The following is an 18,740-nucleotide window of genomic DNA, read 5'->3' as shown; positions in this document are numbered from 1 at the left end:
GTTGGGGTTGTTCAGCCTGGAGAAGAGAAGGCTTTGGGGAGACCTTATTGCAGCCTATCAGTACTTAAAGGGGGCTTGTAAAAAAGATGGCGGCAAACTTTTTAGCAGGGCCTGTTGCGACAGGACAAGGGGGAATGGTTTTAAACTAAAGGGGGGTAGATTTAGACTAGATATAAGGAAGAAATTTTTTACACTGAGGGTGGTGAAACACTGGCACAGGTTGCCCAGAGAGGTGGTGGATGCCCCATCCCTGGAAACATTCCAGGTCAGGTTGGATGGGGCTCTGAGCAACCTGATCTAGTTGAAGATGTCCCTGCTCATTGCAGGGGCGTTGGACTAGATGACCTTTAGAGGTCCCTTCCAACCCAAACTAGTCTATGATTCTGTGAATTCTGCCAAAAGACTACCTACCTCGTGCCATGTCTTCCTTCCTTGGGCAGCTCTGCAAGGCATTAAGTGGAATGAAAAATATTTAATAAGATACACTGTACTTAGATGCTAAGTAGCGTGTTGCTTCATTGGCTGTGCTGCTTTGATTCACCAAAGCAGCTTTCATTTGTTATCTCAACAAAGCATTTTTGCAGGCTGAGGTACAGGCTTGTATTTAAAGACTGTGGCTGCAAAGCAAAGCTGTGTTAGGGACAAAATGGGATGTTCACAATAGAGCTCAGAACAGGGGTGAGATGGGTTTGTTCTTCCAGGAAAAAAAAGACACAATACACCTAATTTCAGAAATTCAGGAAACAGATCTGTACTCAATCTTTCTATTTTACTTTGGAAGCAAGTGCTCTTATTTGACCCAGGGCTTCAATAATAAGTATTTACATGGAAATCTTCCTTTTGTAATTAATTCATTACTTTGGCCTCTGCCTCATTTTGAGTTGTGTGCTAATCTCCACTGTCACTGCAAATTGTTCAATGGATGAAAAGGGGAGGGCAGAACAGTGAACAGTGGGTTTTTCTACTTACTCCCTCTGCCTATCCTGAGCCATGGGAGACCCTTGCAGCACGAGTTTTTCTGCTAAGCAGCTAGAGGTCCATGTAGTGTTAAGATCTAAGGAGGACCTGGTCTGCAGTCCATCCCTTCTAAATAAGGGGCAATCAAGTCTTTTCTCCTTTTGAAGGGAGGGCTGTATGCCACATCTATTGACTTAAAGGTATTTTGAAATCAGGTCAAGATAGTTCTGAAAATTTGGCCAGGCTCTTGACCATGAACAGGGTAAAGGCATATCCAAATGGAGTGTTCATCTTCACACAAAAGACTAAACTGTTAAAAAAAGAAAACCTTCTGGTCAGGAATATTTTGAGAAAGCACCTTCCATCTCAACTACAGGCCTTTCCAGAATAACAAGACAGTCTCAGTCATAAGGCTCCTGCTGGATTTTTACTTTTATTAAGCAGCAGACAAGATGCTAAAACAGCATTGGGTAGCAGCAACTAAAGCACCGCTGACTTTGACATTTGTGCCAAATACAGGTAACATGACTAGAACTGCAGCATTCAAAAACCATGGTGAGGGTTCAGGAATAAGCTGCTGCCACCCGAGGGCACCTCAAGTAAAGGTGGTGGTGTTCCAGCCTACATTGCCAGCACTGATCTCAAAGAAGCTGACATAGATTCTGAAAGGGAAGACAGACACCGTTAGCTGCTGAGAGCAGAGTGCTGCAGGCTGGCCAGGGTGTTCCTGCAGCAGGACACACACAGCCACACTGTAGACTGTCCCCCCAGGGCTTTACACTTCACAGGCCTGCACTGCATCTCAGCAAGTCACACATTTCCTTTTGCAAGTTCTGGCAGGCATGTTCGAGTGTTGCATATTCCACAGCCTCCCTCCCCCCTTTTAATGCCTTGTCTACTTGCATTCTGGAGTTCCTGGTGTTTTTCTACTTCTTGTTTTAAGGAGATTTCAGGATGCTGTGTTTTATTTACAGTCATTTCTGGAGCAGATTGGTGTACCTTCAGGATAAGGACTAGAAATGCTTTTGTGTAAGTGGAAGCTTTTGTAATAGACCTCCACTTGTACCCCACAGGCAGTAGGGAAGTGTTGGTACAAGTTACTCAAGTTATCAATTTAATAACATCAGGTTATTGTGTCTGTACCTGGGCTTTTACACATGAGATCTATGGGTACATGCAGTGCCTGAGCCTCCATCACCTTAAGAGATGTTTTACAGCTTCTGGGTATTGGCATTGCAGCTCATGCAATTGCTCCTTGTCTATTTTTAATTGGAGAGTTGCTCTATTGACCTGACATTTAGCCTCTTCAAGCAGAATGTTAACAGAGGAACAGCAAAGGACAAGTCTGGGCTTAATAGTTTTAACAATCTGTGGAAAGTCATGTCAGACAAGCTGCTGTATGAGCTCACCTGTCAGATGGTATTTTCAACTGTTTGTTCAGCAGGTCACAAAGTAATTTGGAGTAGACCTTGTTCTCCTGCTCCCCTATTTTGCCAATGCTGTAGAGAAAGCACATAGCACAGGGGTCTATGGAGCCACCAAAAGACATCAGCTGGTCAGGAGAGATCTGTATTGCTAGATACTGTTGGAAGAAGAAGAAAGGAATATTATTTTCCTTTGCCATGTTAGGAAAAGTTTTGAAAATCTAGGAAGGTATTTACTGGTATTTATTTACACTAAACTGCAGTGAAAATAGGTGCATGCCTATCAGTTATGCTTTTGAAATTCTTCTGCTGGTACTTCATTGCACTTCCAGACTTCTAAATATTTTCCTGCAAGTCACAAAGATGAGAAGGTATGAAATAGAACCACATCCCCATGACATACCATTTGGTAACAGGCACTGCCATCACAATTCTTTCATCTATTACAGAATGGCTGTATTCTTAACTAAAGGTACTAGCAGCACATTAAAAAAAAAAAAAAAAAAAAAGGCAGCGCAGTCCCAGGCACTCAGAGATGCTTTCTACCACTTACTAAAATGCAAATAGTTTCACTCTTGTTCTTAAGTTACCCTGTGGCAAAGATCCTTCCCTGCCTGCTGTCTTGCAACCTTCAGTCCCCATGTGCCCAATTACCTGCTGAAAGATGGGTTCTGGATGCTCAACCCAGGTATGCTGTTGGAAGGAGGACCCTGCAGTATCAGCTTTACCAACTTTGAATTTTGGGTAGAAAGTTCAGGTGCTCCAGGAGCTCAGTGACCTGCAATACCTCCAGAACCTCCTCTGAGCCACTGGGCTGTCCCCACCTGTGCAGGAAGGCCGGGTGCGAGTGGGGGGTGTGCAATTGCATTGCTGCCACACTACGTTCCAGAGAGATTTTGCGCCTCACTGGCTCCTGCTGCAGTCTTCCTTGCTGAGGTAAATGTGAACTGACACAGCAGAGGTCTAAATCAACATCCCCCTCATTAAATAAAATACAGCCTAATCCTACTTTTGTTCTTGATAGCAGGAAAAAAAGAAGAAAGTATCTATGTTTAATATTAATGACCAGCCTGCAATTTTCCCTGCTGCTAATACACAGTGTCAGATTCGCACATGGGGGAACCCAGGAATCAGTTCCTTTGGCATCCATCTGGCTTCTGTTCTGTTCTTACCCATGTTTATTAGCAATGCAGCATTGGAACTCAGCAGCAATTAACCCTCTTGGTAAAACAAGCTAGCCTGAGTACCAGGAGTTGTCTGGGTAATTAGCCTCGGCTGTCATTTACAGCTTGTTTGGATGCAAGGTGCATCAGACCACAGCAGTACAGGGTAAGCCAAGGACATCCTGCTGAGGTACCACTTGCTTGGCCCTGTTCTTCCCTGGCTGGACACCCTGTGCTCTCAACTTTATGCCAAATGTAGGTACATATGCGCCTTTAACATCTACCCTGGAAGCAAATTATTATTTAAAAAAAAAAAAAAAATCAAGCTGAAGTGTTAATCAGCATTATTTTCTTCTTAGAGCAGTTTGAAAATGTTTGAAAGTTTTTCCAGTAGAAAAAAACCCTATTTGATTAAAAATAAAAAACAGTATTTTTTTCAAGTGGTACCATTTCCTGCAAGAGGAAAGCTCTGCATTCCAGCCCATCCTAATCCTTTCCTTCTTTCTGTGTTATAACTAAGACTCTTCTTTTCCTGTTGCCTCCTTTGTCACGAAAAGCTTGCATGTCCTCTTCAAAATAAAAAAATCTTTGTTCTTCCCTGTATATTTCTAAGTCCTATTACATATCCCTTCCTCACTGCTGCACAAACCTGTTCCAGCTGCATCCCAGCCCTGGCCTCTAGCTTTATATTCAGGAGCTGTTATGCAAGAATCACCAGCTGACCCCCCCAGCTGACCCCAACAGCAAGTACTTGTTTGCTAGACTGATAAAAAAAAAAATGTTTTTTTGAAGAGAGATAGAACATATCAGTTTTACATAAGAATTTCATTATATTACTGCATGTGTTGAGGGGAAAAAAAAAAAAATCTTACTCCCATTTACAGTTAAGCCTGCTTTCTGTGGAGACAAGGCTTATACAAGCCTAAAACATGCTTCTGACTATTCCCCAAGATAACTAACTTTGGTCAAATTTGGCAGAGATTGATTTTCTACATGTTTAATGAGACTGGTTGATTACATAGAGCTCCATGACTGTCCCAAGAGAAAGAGTGGCCCCTTTATCAAGCATCAAACAATCTGTCTGGAAGAGACGCAGTAGAACCAGACTTCTCCAGGTCAACTGGCTTTTTAACTTGACATCAAATCAGTTTGATGAGAACATCCAAACACATACAACTATCTTTTAAAGTCTACAACCATACAACAACAAATAGAAATATTCTAATTATCAGTGCTGAACTGAGAATTTCTAATTGGTCAAAGAAATGTCAGTACTATTAACCATCCCACCACTGGTGGGATCCATGGTGCAAGTCCAATGCAGAACCTGATTGGAAGTCACAGAAACTTTTAAAATTTTCCTACAAGCACTAGCTGAAGTCTTGCTGCAAGTTAAGCTGGCTGCTTGCTGCCTTATGCCACTGAGGAAGGGGGGGGGGGGGGGGGGGGGGGAAGTGTTCCCATCTCTTCCATAACAGCCTCCCTCTTCATCCTTCTCTCCTCGAAGAGCCAGAACGTCTGTTGAACCTTGCTTATCTTATTTCTTCAGCGTTTTTCCTTTGGTGCATCTCCAATCTGCCTGCCTCTTTCTCAAAGTAAAGGCCCTGAGACTGGATGGAGTACTCCTGCTGAGGCTTACTTCTACCTTGTACACAACAGAAGTGAAATTTCCCTGCTCCCAAGCATTGTCTTCACTCTTATTCATGTTGTAACCCATAATAGCTCCCCAAATCCTTTCCTCTTTAATGAATTATTCTTTGTCTTTTGTGCAGTTTGACTTATTAGTCAGCTATTGAAAGAAAGCTTCTTGACTTGAGAAGATATCTCTTACTATCTTCTTGAATTCTTACTGTTTCCTGTGCATACAAGCTATTGTCATCTGTACATCTCAGTCTACCAAGTCATTACTGGAAGCGTTGACTAGATCTGAGCATAAGACACTACTGTGGGACTGTTTAAAGTGTTCCTGATTTTGACAAAACCATGCCAGCTGCTCACAATTTTCTTCTTACCATTTTAAGACATTCCAAAGTTTGTTCCAATATTTTCAGTTATCCCACTTGGTTTTTAATTTTGGGTCCATTTTTCCACCTTCTTCCCTTCTCAGGGCACTTCCACCTGTGGCAGTTATCAAACAATCGATAAGGGGTTCAGAGATCTCTGTTGCCATCTTAAGTAGTCTGGGGTGACTACCATTTCAGAGCACTTTGTTTCCATGAAGAGCAAAGATCTGCTCAAGAACTTCAGGTGTCCCAGTGGGCAAAGAAAGGTTTGCTGGGGAGCCCTCAGAGTCCTTTCTGTAGGCATCAGAACATTATTTCTAGGGTTTCAAAACATCACTCCCAAAGTAAAATAAGAAACATTTTCTGAAAATGCTCATTTGCTAGTGAATATGTAGAAAGAGTATTTCACCAAGCTGCTAAAGATCTATGGCCGATTCATTTAAGTTACTGCTGCTACAGCAACTGTGTAGCTTGTTGTTATAAAGCTTACAGCTCTATAGAGAAGCTTTCACTTTTTTTTTCATATTCACCAACAGTCTTCAGTAAACAACTGGTACAGTGACTAGTGACCTTTCAGGATTAATTAAGAAAATAAAAGCCATGTAAGACCTTATAAGACCTTTAATGACAGTATTTCAGTACTTCACCTCAGTAGCATATCGCCATGGGTTTTGGCAGGTAAAAATTCCTCAGTTTGGTAATGAAACCATCAGACAGATTTTACTCTAGTGTTTTGACTACAAGTAGCAGGATGTCACATGGATATTTTTGCTAAATGTCCAAGCAAGCTGAATACCTTATTTTTTTCTTCAGCTGTAACCACTAGGCTGCAGGCAATTTGGTGGCAGATAAACACATATTCAGCAGGACTCTGCAAGGAAGTTAGCGGGTGAGGTGTGCTTTCAGTCAGCTAGATTCTTGAGAGATAGTCACAGAGATACCTGCATATGCATATACATACCCATACACATCCAGTGTCTTGACCTACATGGAATACCATGATATACAAAGCTAGTTTAAATACATTAAGTGTTTTAAGACTTCAACAGAGCTAAGTTACAGCAAACAAGTATTTGACATTTGTATTTAGAGTCTTCTCTCTGTACCAGTGAGTCATTAGGCATATTAGTTTATAGAGGCTATCACTGAGAAATGGCTCATTGCATGGGCACAGCTGACTAAATAAAGAAAACATTTGAGCATCTGGACTTACCTGTGCTGGTTTGCCCATTGCTTTTGATAACTGCTGGGTGAGCTCCCCTGTGAAAGACTCTGGAACTTTATCCTTGCTTATATTTGTGTAAACAATGAATTTAGGCATCTTTGGATCACAAGAGGGTTTTCTTTCAGCTCACCTTGTTCACAGCTTTGTTTCTAACCCACCTGCAAGATGACTTACCCCACTGTGCAAGTAAGCACTTCAGGAGCCTTTAAAAAGTCAGCAGTACCTTTCTCAGGTGCACCTGGAGGGGTGGGAGTGCCTCGGGAGAGGCGAGGCTGCATGTGCTATCTGCAGGCTGCTAATGCAGATAGTCGATGTACAGCTTTCCTAGGAGGGAAAGCTGGCTTTTTGCGCTCTGGAAGTCAAAGCATCCAAAATGACACTTCATGTTTGGATACAGCCTGATTGTGAAAACCAGTGAAAAAGCAAGTGTTTCAGGGACTGTTTGAAAGTGGGAGAGTTATAATGTGCCTCTTAATGCAAGTCTTATAATTATTTAAAAAATTTATATGGACGCCTCAATTGTGAGGTCTGGAACTCTTTCTGTGGAATAGACCATAACAGAAAAACCCCAGTAGCACATGTTGTGGAGACCTTCCCTGAACTGTGACTAAGTCATGACAAAGATGACTTAAAATCAGGGTCTTGGTTTTCCACTGTGGTGAGCACTGGATTCTACATACTCAGAGGAGGCTTGTTTTCAACTTGCTCCTTTGTTGTGCAAATAGTCCCGTAACAGTCAACAGGATCTCCTGACAGATAGGAAAACCACAGGCTTTCTAAAATGAGCGGGTTTTACCCAGACTGGACTATGTGGCAGAGCTGGGATCAGTTCTCTTTGCTACCTGGTAGAGTCTTATATAAGAGAAGTGATTTAGAGGGGTCATATGGCATTTGGTAGGGGGTGTTCGCAGTGAGATGTGTGTGTGGAAAGCAGGTTGAAAATGCTGATGGGGATAAAATAAATGGTTTGCTAATCTCTCCATGTTAAAGGTGATGGGTGTCTTTATGCCCAGTAGTTTCTGTGAGTTAAGAGCTTTTCTACTCACTCCATTCCCCAGCCTGCAGAAAAGAGGGAGGGCTTTCTAAATGCATGTGCTGCAACGGTGTAATGTAAACAAATACTTTTAAACGGTGAAAACCTCCGTATGAACATGCTTAAGTTGATTGTGTGGTGTATGTTGATTTTAAGTCAGTTCCTTCCCTCTAGCACCCTTGCAGTAAAAAGCCAGCAAATAAAATGTCAGGAGATTAATTACTATGTGCCAGTGTTCATCTACAGCCCATGTTAGTGGATTGCATCTCCTGTATCCAAAGCATTCTGAAAATAATGAAAATCCTGAAAAAAATACAGAAATAAAGTATATTTGTATGAACAGAATTTTCAGTGCATGTTTCCTATGTCAAAGCGTTAAAAACAAACTCAAATGACAGCTCCATCCGTAAGGAGAGGAACTGCTGTTTGTAATATTGATTAATCTTTTCTTCAGTGATTAGTTGAAAGCAGGTGGCATGATTCAAAACATTTACTCACAAATCATACTATAATTGTTAGTGGTCACTTGGAAAAACTTAGACTGTATTTCCAATGAACCTATTTTTTCTGCTGAGTACAATAACCACTACTTATTTGCAGCTTGCTTACATAACAAGAAAAACATTTCCAAAACAAACTCTTTCTTCTCTGAAAACATCTGATGTAATTCCCTGAAGCTTATGTACCAGGTTGGAAATCAGATCCTTAGACACCACAGATGCTCTTGGGAGTGTGCTTTATTTTATAGGAACCACTTTACTTCTTTTGCGTACAATAATAACTCTGTTTGGCAGGTCCTTCTCCCTTCCTAGAGTTACTAGGATGTTCTCCACTGAGATTTCCATTACACCTCCAGAAGGATCGTTGCACAGTATAATTTAACTTTCAATATTTTTTTCCTGTTACCATGGCTGGAACCTTTTCTCCTAATTTACTGTGCTAAGTTTTGAACCCATATTTGCTTGGGTCACCCTAAACCACGTATCTAGCTTTTCCTCTATCAGCCTGGTAGGCAAATATTTTAGACTTCTGTGTTTCCCCAGCCTCATGATGGATGATCATTCAGCCTTCTTAATCCTTCCTTCCCTTGGTTTGTCTTCTTAAATTATTTCACTTGTTCCTTCATATTTCCGATAGTCTTCTCTGAACTATTTGTCAGCTGTTTCCTGATTCTGAGGTGCTTAGAGCTAGTGAGGTCTTGTTTAGGAAAGCTCAATAACAAACTGTTCAGGTATCTGTGGCATTGGACAGGACTCCTGGGAACAAGTGAGACCAACTGAGGCCCAGGGTTGTGGATCCAGGGCTGTGAGCAGAGCCTGTATGTATGTTCTTGTAGCAGGATTTGGGCCCTATAGGCTGTTAACAAAATGTTTTAAAACTTCATAAGGTAGACTAGCATAAAAGGGTTTTTTTTTTAGAAAAAATCAGTAGATCTTAAAACTGAGTGATGAAATTTCCTGTGAAAATATTTAGATAACAACAAGAAATAAAACACTAGCATAATGGATTTCGTATCTCTATTAAAAAAAAAGAAAAAAGGAATAAGACACAGAAGAGCTTGCAGTCTGTTTTTAATGTTTCCTGTTTAGTTCCATTGCAACATTGTTTCCTGTCTTTTCTAAGAGATGCAAATTTCTCCTCTGAACATTCAGAGTTTGGTGCAGAACAACTGTTCCTTAGGAAAGTTATTTTCAGTGACTGAGGTTTCTTTTTTTCCAAAATTCAGCTTGTTGAACTCTGCTTTTATTTCCATGATTGACTTTCCCTTGGTCTCGGGGAGATACAGGTAGATGAAAATTGCTGATAAAGCAAGGATCCCCAAAAAGATAAGGAAGCAGAAGGGTCCAAGGTTATCCTGCAGGCAGAAATGGGAGACACTGTAAGGAAAATAAGAATCTCATTTCTATTTCCTGCCCTCGGGTGCAAGTCTATGTCTTAGTAATTAAAATTCAAAAGTGTGCTCAATACACCAACCAGGACAGGTATCAAACCAGGAGTTTCTACTGGCCACGTTTGACCTGAGTCCAATTGCTGCTCCTCTGACAGGCCTGGGGGATTCCTGAGCAGGTTCGGTGTTTGGACAGAGCTCTAAGCTTTGCATGTCATTGTAATTTATTGCATTCAGAAGTGGATTAGCCTGGAGGGAGGGATCCAGTTAGAGTCACTTACAACAATCAATGGAAAAATCATCCCAAGTACAAACAGTCCCATCCAGTTGATGCAGCCAACAATCAGAAAGGCTGATGGTCTGAATGACTGGCTGAAGATTTCAACCATGATAGATATAGTGGCTCCAGCTGAAAAAGAAAAGCAAAACACAAACCAGGTATACTTGTTTCCTTGCTCTTAATGAAGATCCTCACAATGGCAGTGGTAGAAAATGGCAGACAGGCAGAATAGGTGGCCTGCTGGCAGGTGGCCTCTGCTACGGTGAAAGACCTTGATTCCAGAAAGGGACTACAGCTGTTAATTTAGGTTTCTTCGTACATACTGGAATCCTTTTTCTGGTGCCAGTGGATCTGCGCAGTTCCATATTGCACTGGTATTAGCGCAGCAGTTTATAAAACCAACTCCCATTTTGGCTCCTGTGGTCAGTTGTACCTGAAGCATGTTGGTAGGCATAAAGCTTAACTCGCTAAGTTAACAAAGGGTATGATTACTATGATGTACCTGGCAATGCCTAGAATCCTGTTTTTAGCTGAGTATTTTAAAAATTGTTCTGAAATGTCAGTCTCAAACCCTCTAGAGAAGATGGTACTGTATTTTAAATTATTTAGATCCTGTGATCAGCAATAAAATTTGAGGTGTCTGTATCTTTTTCCTGTCTCCCACTTGTACGTATCTGCCCTTCCCTCCTTAATTTCCAGAACTTTTTACCATGGGACTAGACTGTTCTTCCTCTGCCAATAGTGTCACCGACCAATATGATACAAAATTTCCTCCCAGCATTGCCATTGATGTACTCACATGGTCCAATTCCATAGAAGATAACGAATAGGAAGATCAAGATAACACTGAAGTAGTGCATCCAGAAAAACTGATGCTAAAAGTGAGAAACCAGTGATATCAAACTGTTAGACACATGACAGAATAGCAGAGCTCTGTATTTTGTGCCACCGACTCAAGTTTTTGTACATATCCTGTGAGGCAAGATCAGAAAGGTGGGCTGATGCTGGGTAAGTAGCCAGCTGCTTCCTCTTTACCTGCAGTGACAGGGTCATGGTAAGGAGTGCTAGCACAGAACACATCAGCGTGTATCCTCCCCATAGCAGCACCTTCCTCCCAAATCGGTCTATAAGGGTGCTCTGAAAAGCAGAAAACATGGGTCATAAATCCCAGTTCTCAAATGAAATAATTCCTCTCCTCTCCATGTGTTCTTCTCAGAAGACTTATTTGAATAATAGTCAGAAATCAACGTCATTTGAATGACAGCATAATGAATTTCATTAGCTTCTTCAAAGCTAATTTATTATTAATTAATTTATTAGTCAACCCTAGGCTGTTGTTAGGCAGTTCCCTTTCTTGCGTGCTAGTATATATCAAATTGTTCACACATACATACACACATCTAATCCAGAACATCAGAAGATTATTTTGCAGGATAAAAATAAAGTTTAAAGACATACAATTGTGCAAATAATTTGGGAAAAAAGCTCACTTTTATCCTGCATGTGGCTTTGCAGAAGCAGGAGAATGTGTCTTAGATTATGCAAATCTTCCCTGAGCCCAGTTATAAGTAAGGAAAAGTACAATTGTTGACCACATTAAATTTTTACTTCAAACTCAAGTCTGAAAAGACTTACACACAGTATAGAGGATAAGCATTCACACAACCCAACTCCCAGGGACACGTATGGGATAAGGTATTCTTCAAACTTGGCCGTGTGGAATACTTCAAAAGAATAGAAGTATATCTGAAAAATGCAGAGAGGAAATGCACCTGTGAAAAAAGTGTTGCAATTGTGATGCAATTCTAAGCTGGTGTAACAGCCAGTAACTTAGAGGGGTTTGTAATGCTGCCTAGTGTTGTCTTAAAAGAATAAGTTCTGGGGATAAAGAGAGCACTCAACTGCATTGATTCCACAGAGCTGCAAGGTGGTCATGACAGTCATCAAAATGTAAAGCTGCCAGCGCAAAGATCGCTCTTTTATTACTTCAAGGACACGCAAGGTTTTTGTGCTTGTCATTGCAACCTTCTCCTTCATAATGTCATCAATTTCTGCTTGATGGTCTCCTTCCCCCCAGAGCTTCCTGATGGCTGTTGGGGAGAAAGAGGGGAGTGGATTATTCTACCAGTATAGCTCCATCACGGGTGGTTACGTTAAACCCTTTAATCTGCCTGTCCATTGGCGTAGGTGATGGTGTTGGTGCTGTCTGCTTCTGTCATCTGGTTGGGTCTGGGGCAGTAGGCGAATGGAAGAATTTTGTTTCTTTGGTTGTCAGCATAGCGTATCCTTCTAATGTTGAGTTGACTTCATTGTAAACAAAGTAAAGCACATTTTATTTAATAAAAAATGAACTACCTAAACTGTTTCCTTTAAAGAAATAAAGTAGTTCCCACCTAGTGGGAAATGTTAGACGTGCTAATATATATCTATCTTTCTTGTCTTAACTGATTAAATTAGACTGAGTGAGGCCCCAGGTTAATACAGATGTATTGCCGTAGGTACCTCAACTGTTTTATGTAGAACTGCCTTTGCTATTACTCCATGGCACTGCACTGTGCTGCACAGCTCTGCCCTGCTTTCTTTTCTACAGAGGCTGTCACTCTAACATATCAAATGAAGTAAATGAGGAAAGTAGACACTCTACCTTTCCTGCAGGCTTCCTCATTACCCTTCTGTATCAGGAGGTAGGACGGTGAATCGGGGAAGAATGGGAGGGTAACCAGTTGAACCAGTGCTGACAGTCCACTAGATGCTAACAACCATGGCCACAAAGCTTCACTTCCTAAAATCTCCCTGGAAAGTGTATGTGAAACAAAATTATGTTGAAATAATGGAATGAATGTTCAGAAAGTTTTTCTGAGTGATGAGGATTGCTCAAATTCCATTCAAGGGTGTGGTGGAGCGAACACCTGAATTGATAATTCAGCAAATTTCACAAATTTGGCTATTTTTATTTCTGACAATTCTAAGGAAATTATTTGGCATTTTGAAAAACTTTCTAAATATCATTAGGATCCAATATAATGTCTATAGAACTGATGAGACTGATTTGACCACTGTTTGACCACAGGACCAAAACATCTTGCCAAGAATTTTCATGTAAGTATAGTAAATTTTGAAGGGGAAGTCACCTAGTAGAAAGGGTGTGGAAATAAGAAGAAATCAGATTATGAGTAATTAATTTTTCTTTCTCCTATATTTAAAACTATATGTTTGCCTCAAATATGATCAAAACTTTTCTTCTGGTATAAGCTAAGGCCTGTTTTGGGGACAACGAGAAGGTTTCTCAGTCACTGACTAGGTGAGAGGGTAAGGTTATAGAAAGATTTCTACTACTTTCAGTGTAACCTGATAGAAAGATTGGAATATTTACCGTAGTCCAATGACCTGTCCTGTGAGTTTTCCCAGTGTCAGAAAAACAGCAACTGTGGAGTTGGTAAATCCACGCAGCTTCTTGGGTGAAATCTCTCCTACATACTGAGGATGTATATTGAGAGAAAAACCTTTAAGATAGAAGAGGATAAATGACTGTTAAAATACTGAGAAAAGCTTAACTTTCTGACTCCATCCCCTCTTACCTTGTTTCCATTCACTCTGGTATTTGGATTAAAATTTCTTGCAAAAGGGATGATGTCATTCACTTTTATTAAGTGTCTAGTATATTTGCTTTAAAAATCATTCTTCAAGAATGGCAATACCTGTACAGACAATCCTGGGACAGCAAGGATGCTTGCTCTCCACAGTGGCATCAGCACATACCTGTACCAATGCCATAGAGAAAGCGTCCGACCAGAATCATCTCGAAGGATTTGGCTGTTTTACTGAAGGCCATGAAAAGTGCAGCTACCAGCATGATCAGGTTGGTGCACATTTGGCACTTTTTTCTGAAAAAAAGGCCCATGAGAATTTAGTGTGAAATGAGAACGTCTTGTACTCTTTTGACTAACCTTGCTGTGACAGGAAGTGTGGTACAGCTATTCCTGCTGTTTTGAGGAATGGCTGAAATAATTTTGACTTTGGATAGTCAAAGTGATTCTTTAAAATTTCAGGATCCTTTAGATTTGAATTCATTAATATTTCTTAGCTTAGAATTTAAACAGTTGGAACACTTCATCAGCATTTCCACAGTGCAAGTGGGGAAAGAGCTCAAAGAACTGGCCCAGGTTGCCACCAAGACTTTTAAATGGCTAGAACTCCTCATAAAACGTCAGGTTGTTCCCCAGAAATAATCTGAGTCCATGGCTCCCACTCTAGAATGGCTCATATTAAAGACACTCTTGGCTAAATGGATGTGATCCGAGATGGCAGAAAGAGTTTTTAGAGGCATATTTCAAAAGACACTCCGTGTGAATCATGGGCTCATATGTTCACAACCCTGATGTCTCAGGCTCAAATCAAAGTCTTTTGCACTCAGTTGTTTTGCCGTGATGCTTGCTAGATAAGAGTCCTCTTGCGCACATTAAGGATTCACAGAGATCCTCTATTTAGAAGGCTGTGATTCAGCAATTAGGTTATCATGTGTTAAATAACCCATGGGAGAAGTGTGTGATCTTGTTTCCAGTCTTGGGAGACCCTCTGAGTGTGGGATGAGGCAGTGTCCCACAAGAAATTTCTTGGGGGCACTTACCTGAGAGGAAAGAACACAATTGCAGGCAGGCTAAGATGGTTTGTTGAGACCCATATGAGGGGCCTCTGGATCAGTGGGTTGTGGAGCAGATCTTTAAGTGGGTCACACCAAGTAGATATGTTTGCCAATTTCTCTGCAAATGAAATTAGTGGTGTTACACACAAGGCACTGAGAACAGACCGGACGGGTGAGGAATCCTTTTTCCATCCAGTGGGAAAGATAGTTTGGAACTGACTTTCAGTAAAATGGATTGCCAAGAACAGAGATGTCTCTTGGATAAGTTGTTTGGTGCTGATTGTATCTTTACAGCGTAGTTACAGGCAATTTATTTTTTTCTATTCTATTCACATTTTCATTAGATTAGATCTGAATATTTAATATAACATCATCACCCCAGAATGAGTGTATTTAAATGGAAATCTGGCTCTTCTTTGACACTTAAGGATATCTTCCACACAGTGGTTTCCAGGTGGTTAGTGTAACTGCATATAATGTGTTACAACACAAGACACACAGCTCCTTTTTGGGGGTTTGTAGAGCTTGGGAGATCTTTATGAGAGTCATAGGGGATCTTGAAGAGAACATGAGGCAGGTACGCTATCCTGCTACTCCCAGAGGCACTGATCCGGTGGTGTGATGAACGCATCCTTTACAGAAATACAATTCACTGGGGAGAGCAGGTAAACAAGCTAAAAGACTGCTTGCTACTTGAAAGAGGTGGATGTGCTAGCAAACCAAATCAGTTTAGTCTTCAGTCAGACTGCTTCAACCAAGAAGAGGTTTATTTGTTCACCTTGGTATTTCCCTGTACTTTCTGACTATTGAGCTGTTACGAGAAACACTTACTTCCTGTATTTTGTAGTCAGGTAGCCACAGCAGAGGCTCCCCAGGAATCCTCCTATCCCATAAACAGACACAATGAAGGACCACAACAGCATGATTGTCTCAGGATGGAGGGGCGAGTCGTGTCGCTCTATCCAGGTTTCATTAATAAACTTCCTGATGTGCTGAAAAATAAAATGAGATTTGACTGGACAATGGGTATAAGATCCCTTTGTATTATTTAGCTGTTGTACTTTAGATCTAGCCTGTGGTTCTAATATTAGACTTCTTTTGAGACTAACTTTCTTAGTAAAGCAAGTTAGCTGAGATCACATTGCAAAATCTTCAAGTTTGTACTGATACAAACTGATACTCAGTAAGCTTCCTGAGGAAGCATGCTAAAAGCACATTTTCTGCCTTCCTTTGGAGGCTTGTATACTATGTGGTAACAATTTATTTAAAACAGAAAGTACCATCCTGTTCTTTAAGGGAGAAAAAGTGCTCTAAACATTTGATGTTACTGGTAGCCACATTTGATGTTACTGGTAGCCAAAGAAAAGGCATAGATGTATCAGCTGAATGCTCAGTAAATTTGAAATTTATGGGGGAATGGCAAGCTCAAGCTCTAAATTTTGTGTTTTCAACCTCAGGGTGATGGCTACTTACCACAGAAGGATAGTTGATGACGGAAATGTGGAATCCATATGGGAAACTGCCACCAATTCCCAGCACCAAGATCATTTGAAATAGTCCCTGGAACTGAACCTGCAAAGCAAAAATAAAATGCTCCTTCAGCTTCTCATTAATCTAGTTTTGTGCAGGGCCAGAGTCTTTGTAGCCACACTTGTCCTTCCCCTCTGGAAACCTGCATTGTCCACTTCAAATCCTTTTGGATTTGAACATTTTTCCAAAATCCTACTGCCAAAGTACAATCATCAGCCACAGTGCCATAGCAAGACTAAGTGCTAGTGTAAGAGTGATAATCCACCGCTTTGCTTGCAAGAAGGAGAATGAGTTTTAAAAGTTGTTCCCGATAGTACAGTTCTCACTGTATGCCTGCAATATCTGACAGGTTGACTGGATAAAGGTGTCAGTCCGGGATGTGGGGAAGAGACAATCACTTTCCTTGTCTGCAATCTGCAGTAACCTATGTACATCAAACCATAATGTTACGCCACAAAGTACAGCATTAAAAAACCCCAACATTTTATTGTACTCTCAGCTTTCATTTCTGACTGTGTCATATCTTTAAGCATAATAAAGAAGAGATCCTTTTAACATTCAACTTTTTTAGAAAGTCATGGACTACAAAGAGAAGATAATAATTTGGAATAGCCCCTGTAATTGCATTAAAACAAAAATCTTCCTGACTTTGATTTGGGATATCATTTCTCCTTTTTCAATATTTTGTTTTTTCTACTTATTTAACCATGAAAGTATGTGCTTGCATATTGAAGGGCTTGGCATCTTCCAGGCTAGGGAGATACTGTCTGTCTATAATTTCTTTGGTCAAGGATTAGGGACTGAGATACGCTGGCTGCTTTGATGAATGAAATAATTTTAACTGTAAATAAGGAAAAACAGAACATGTAACTACTCAGACCTTTTTGGGGTATGTGATACCACTGGACATCTGTCCTGTTTCCAAGTGTCTGCAAGGCTAGATGGAGCTATCCTCAAACAGCTTAGACTGTACCTAGCAGACCAAACCTAGGACAATTGTGATTCCATCAGAATCTGTTCAGTGTCCTTTGGGGTTTAACTGCCTCTCCCTTTTCATTCAGCACATCACAGAACAGGACAGTAACACTATCTCTGTACAGGGGACACTGTGCTCTGTGTTCTTTTCATGTCAGATATGAACTTCATGAGCTCACAGCTTTTTGGAGATCAGTGCCTGGTGAAGAGAAGCTGGTAGAAAATGCAACCAGGCAGGAACACAGTAGTGCAAGTGTGAATAATGCTGGACTGGGAGGTACTTAGAATAATGCTCCTTTTTATGGTTCTTAGGTCCATCTTTCAAGAGCTTGTTACTTAATTAGTCCACAGCTGGATTTCCCAAGTTATCACATGACAAGAACCAAGAAGCTATGGACCAGCAGACTCTAAATTTCCTTAAAAATCCTCTCTCAAATTCAATGGATTTGCTGATTGACGAAAGCATTCAAACAAATTAAGAATTCACCTCCTCACTCTTACTTTTTCTTGCAATAGACTTACAAATTAACAATTTTAATACTTAAAAAGGAAAGCAAAATAGCTTCTTGCTGGCAGTTGAGAAATGGAGCAAGAAATACTTATCACTTCTTCCCTGTTTAAGACTATGGAAACTTTTGATGGATAATATTAATTATCTTTGGATGAAATGAAGAAAGTAATTTATTTTAAAGCTCATGTCATGAATTTCTTAGCCTTTTGCAGTACAGTTAATCTATTCATTACTTTGGGAAGTAATTAGAGTGCTTAATAATTAGTATTGTTTTCAGTAATTCAGAAGACAAAAATACAGTAGTATTGTTAGTGGTGGAACTGCCAGGACTTTTGTTAGTTTTTATTTTATCTTTATTTTATTTTATTTTATTTCATTTCATTTCATCTTGTTGCATGGAAAAGACCATGCAATATGATTTTCATGGCCCCAAGCCCCATTGTTCTTGGTGATGTTTAAATGCAGAAGAGAAAGATGGTCTCTGTCCCAACAGAGCTTACAACCTTTAAGGAATCTGGATCTTTTGTATTATGTTAGCTTTGTCCTTTATAAGTCAGAGCCCTAAGAAGAAGTGACCATATACTCACCAGGTCAGAGAAGAAGGTAGCCATCTCCTATCAAAGAGCTGATTCCTGTTGCTTACTGGCTAGTACCTGCCAAAAGAACAAATGCTGGCATTATGCAATAGCAGTGTCAGTGAACTAGTCCCATGTTATTGAAGTTAAATTTTACTTCAAAGGTTTTTGAGTTAATTACACATATTTCAGCTGTTGTACAAAGTTTAGAATTGTTGGATTAAATATTTCAACCAATGGTTGTGTCTAGCCCAAGTAAACAAGATGGTCTCCCTTGTGGGGAATCTGTATACTTCCTGAACTCTGGGGGTTAGGGAACTGAGACATCAATTTTAAAAATTATTCCAATAATCATAACTTGCTTAGTTTTCAGTATAAGCTGAGAAACATAAAGACAAAGTTATCTGTTGGGAATCTTAGATGGGGAATCTTGGACAGTGAACTATAGGACTTTGACATATAATAGGAAAGAGCTATTCTCTCTTCATGTGACAGCAGCTGGAGCACATCGTAACTTAATCATTACTTAAAGGA

The 18,740-nt window shown here is 40.4% G+C and overlaps 1 protein-coding gene and 1 pseudogene across 1 annotated transcript; both read right to left on the bottom strand.

The window, feature by feature from the left end:
* Positions 1-1,552: 1,552 nt before the first annotated feature.
* On the bottom strand, positions 1,553-6,868 carry LOC143167583 (macrophage migration inhibitory factor pseudogene; annotated as a pseudogene).
* A 2,490-nt stretch (positions 6,869-9,358) lies between these two features.
* On the bottom strand, positions 9,359-18,385 carry LOC143167536 (solute carrier family 2, facilitated glucose transporter member 11-like). Its single transcript, XM_076353052.1, has 12 exons — positions 18,219-18,385; positions 16,089-16,187; positions 15,447-15,607; positions 13,733-13,857; positions 13,347-13,476; positions 12,618-12,766; positions 11,876-12,063; positions 11,609-11,719; positions 11,009-11,110; positions 10,773-10,848; positions 9,975-10,102; positions 9,359-9,660 (listed from the first exon to the last, which is right to left on the bottom strand). Exons 1-12 carry the CDS (start codon positions 18,240-18,242, stop codon positions 9,454-9,456), a joined length of 1,500 nt encoding a protein of 499 aa, XP_076209167.1. The 5' UTR covers positions 18,243-18,385; the 3' UTR covers positions 9,359-9,453.
* Between the last annotated feature and the right edge of the window lie 355 nt (positions 18,386-18,740).

The sequence above is a fragment of the Aptenodytes patagonicus genome, chromosome 15, assembly GCF_965638725.1.
Source record: "Aptenodytes patagonicus chromosome 15, bAptPat1.pri.cur, whole genome shotgun sequence".
NCBI lineage: Eukaryota > Metazoa > Chordata > Aves > Sphenisciformes > Spheniscidae > Aptenodytes > Aptenodytes patagonicus.
The sequence above is the reverse complement of the archived record's forward strand: the minus strand, read 5'-3'. Positions and strand labels throughout refer to the sequence as shown.

What these genes read in the sequence shown, in the direction of transcription:
- LOC143167536 (XM_076353052.1), bottom strand. Translation starts at nt 18,242, where the DNA reads ATGGCTACCTTCTTCTCTGACCTG. An exon ending in TCATCAACTATCCTTCTGTG is followed by an intron (nt 15,608 to 16,088) that starts GTAAGTAGCCAT and finishes TTTATTTTTCAG; the next exon opens with CACATCAGGAAGTTTATTAA. An exon ending in CTTCTATGGAATTGGACCAT is followed by an intron (nt 10,103 to 10,772) that starts GTGAGTACATCA and finishes TTTCTTTTTCAG; the next exon opens with CTGGAGCCACTATATCTATC.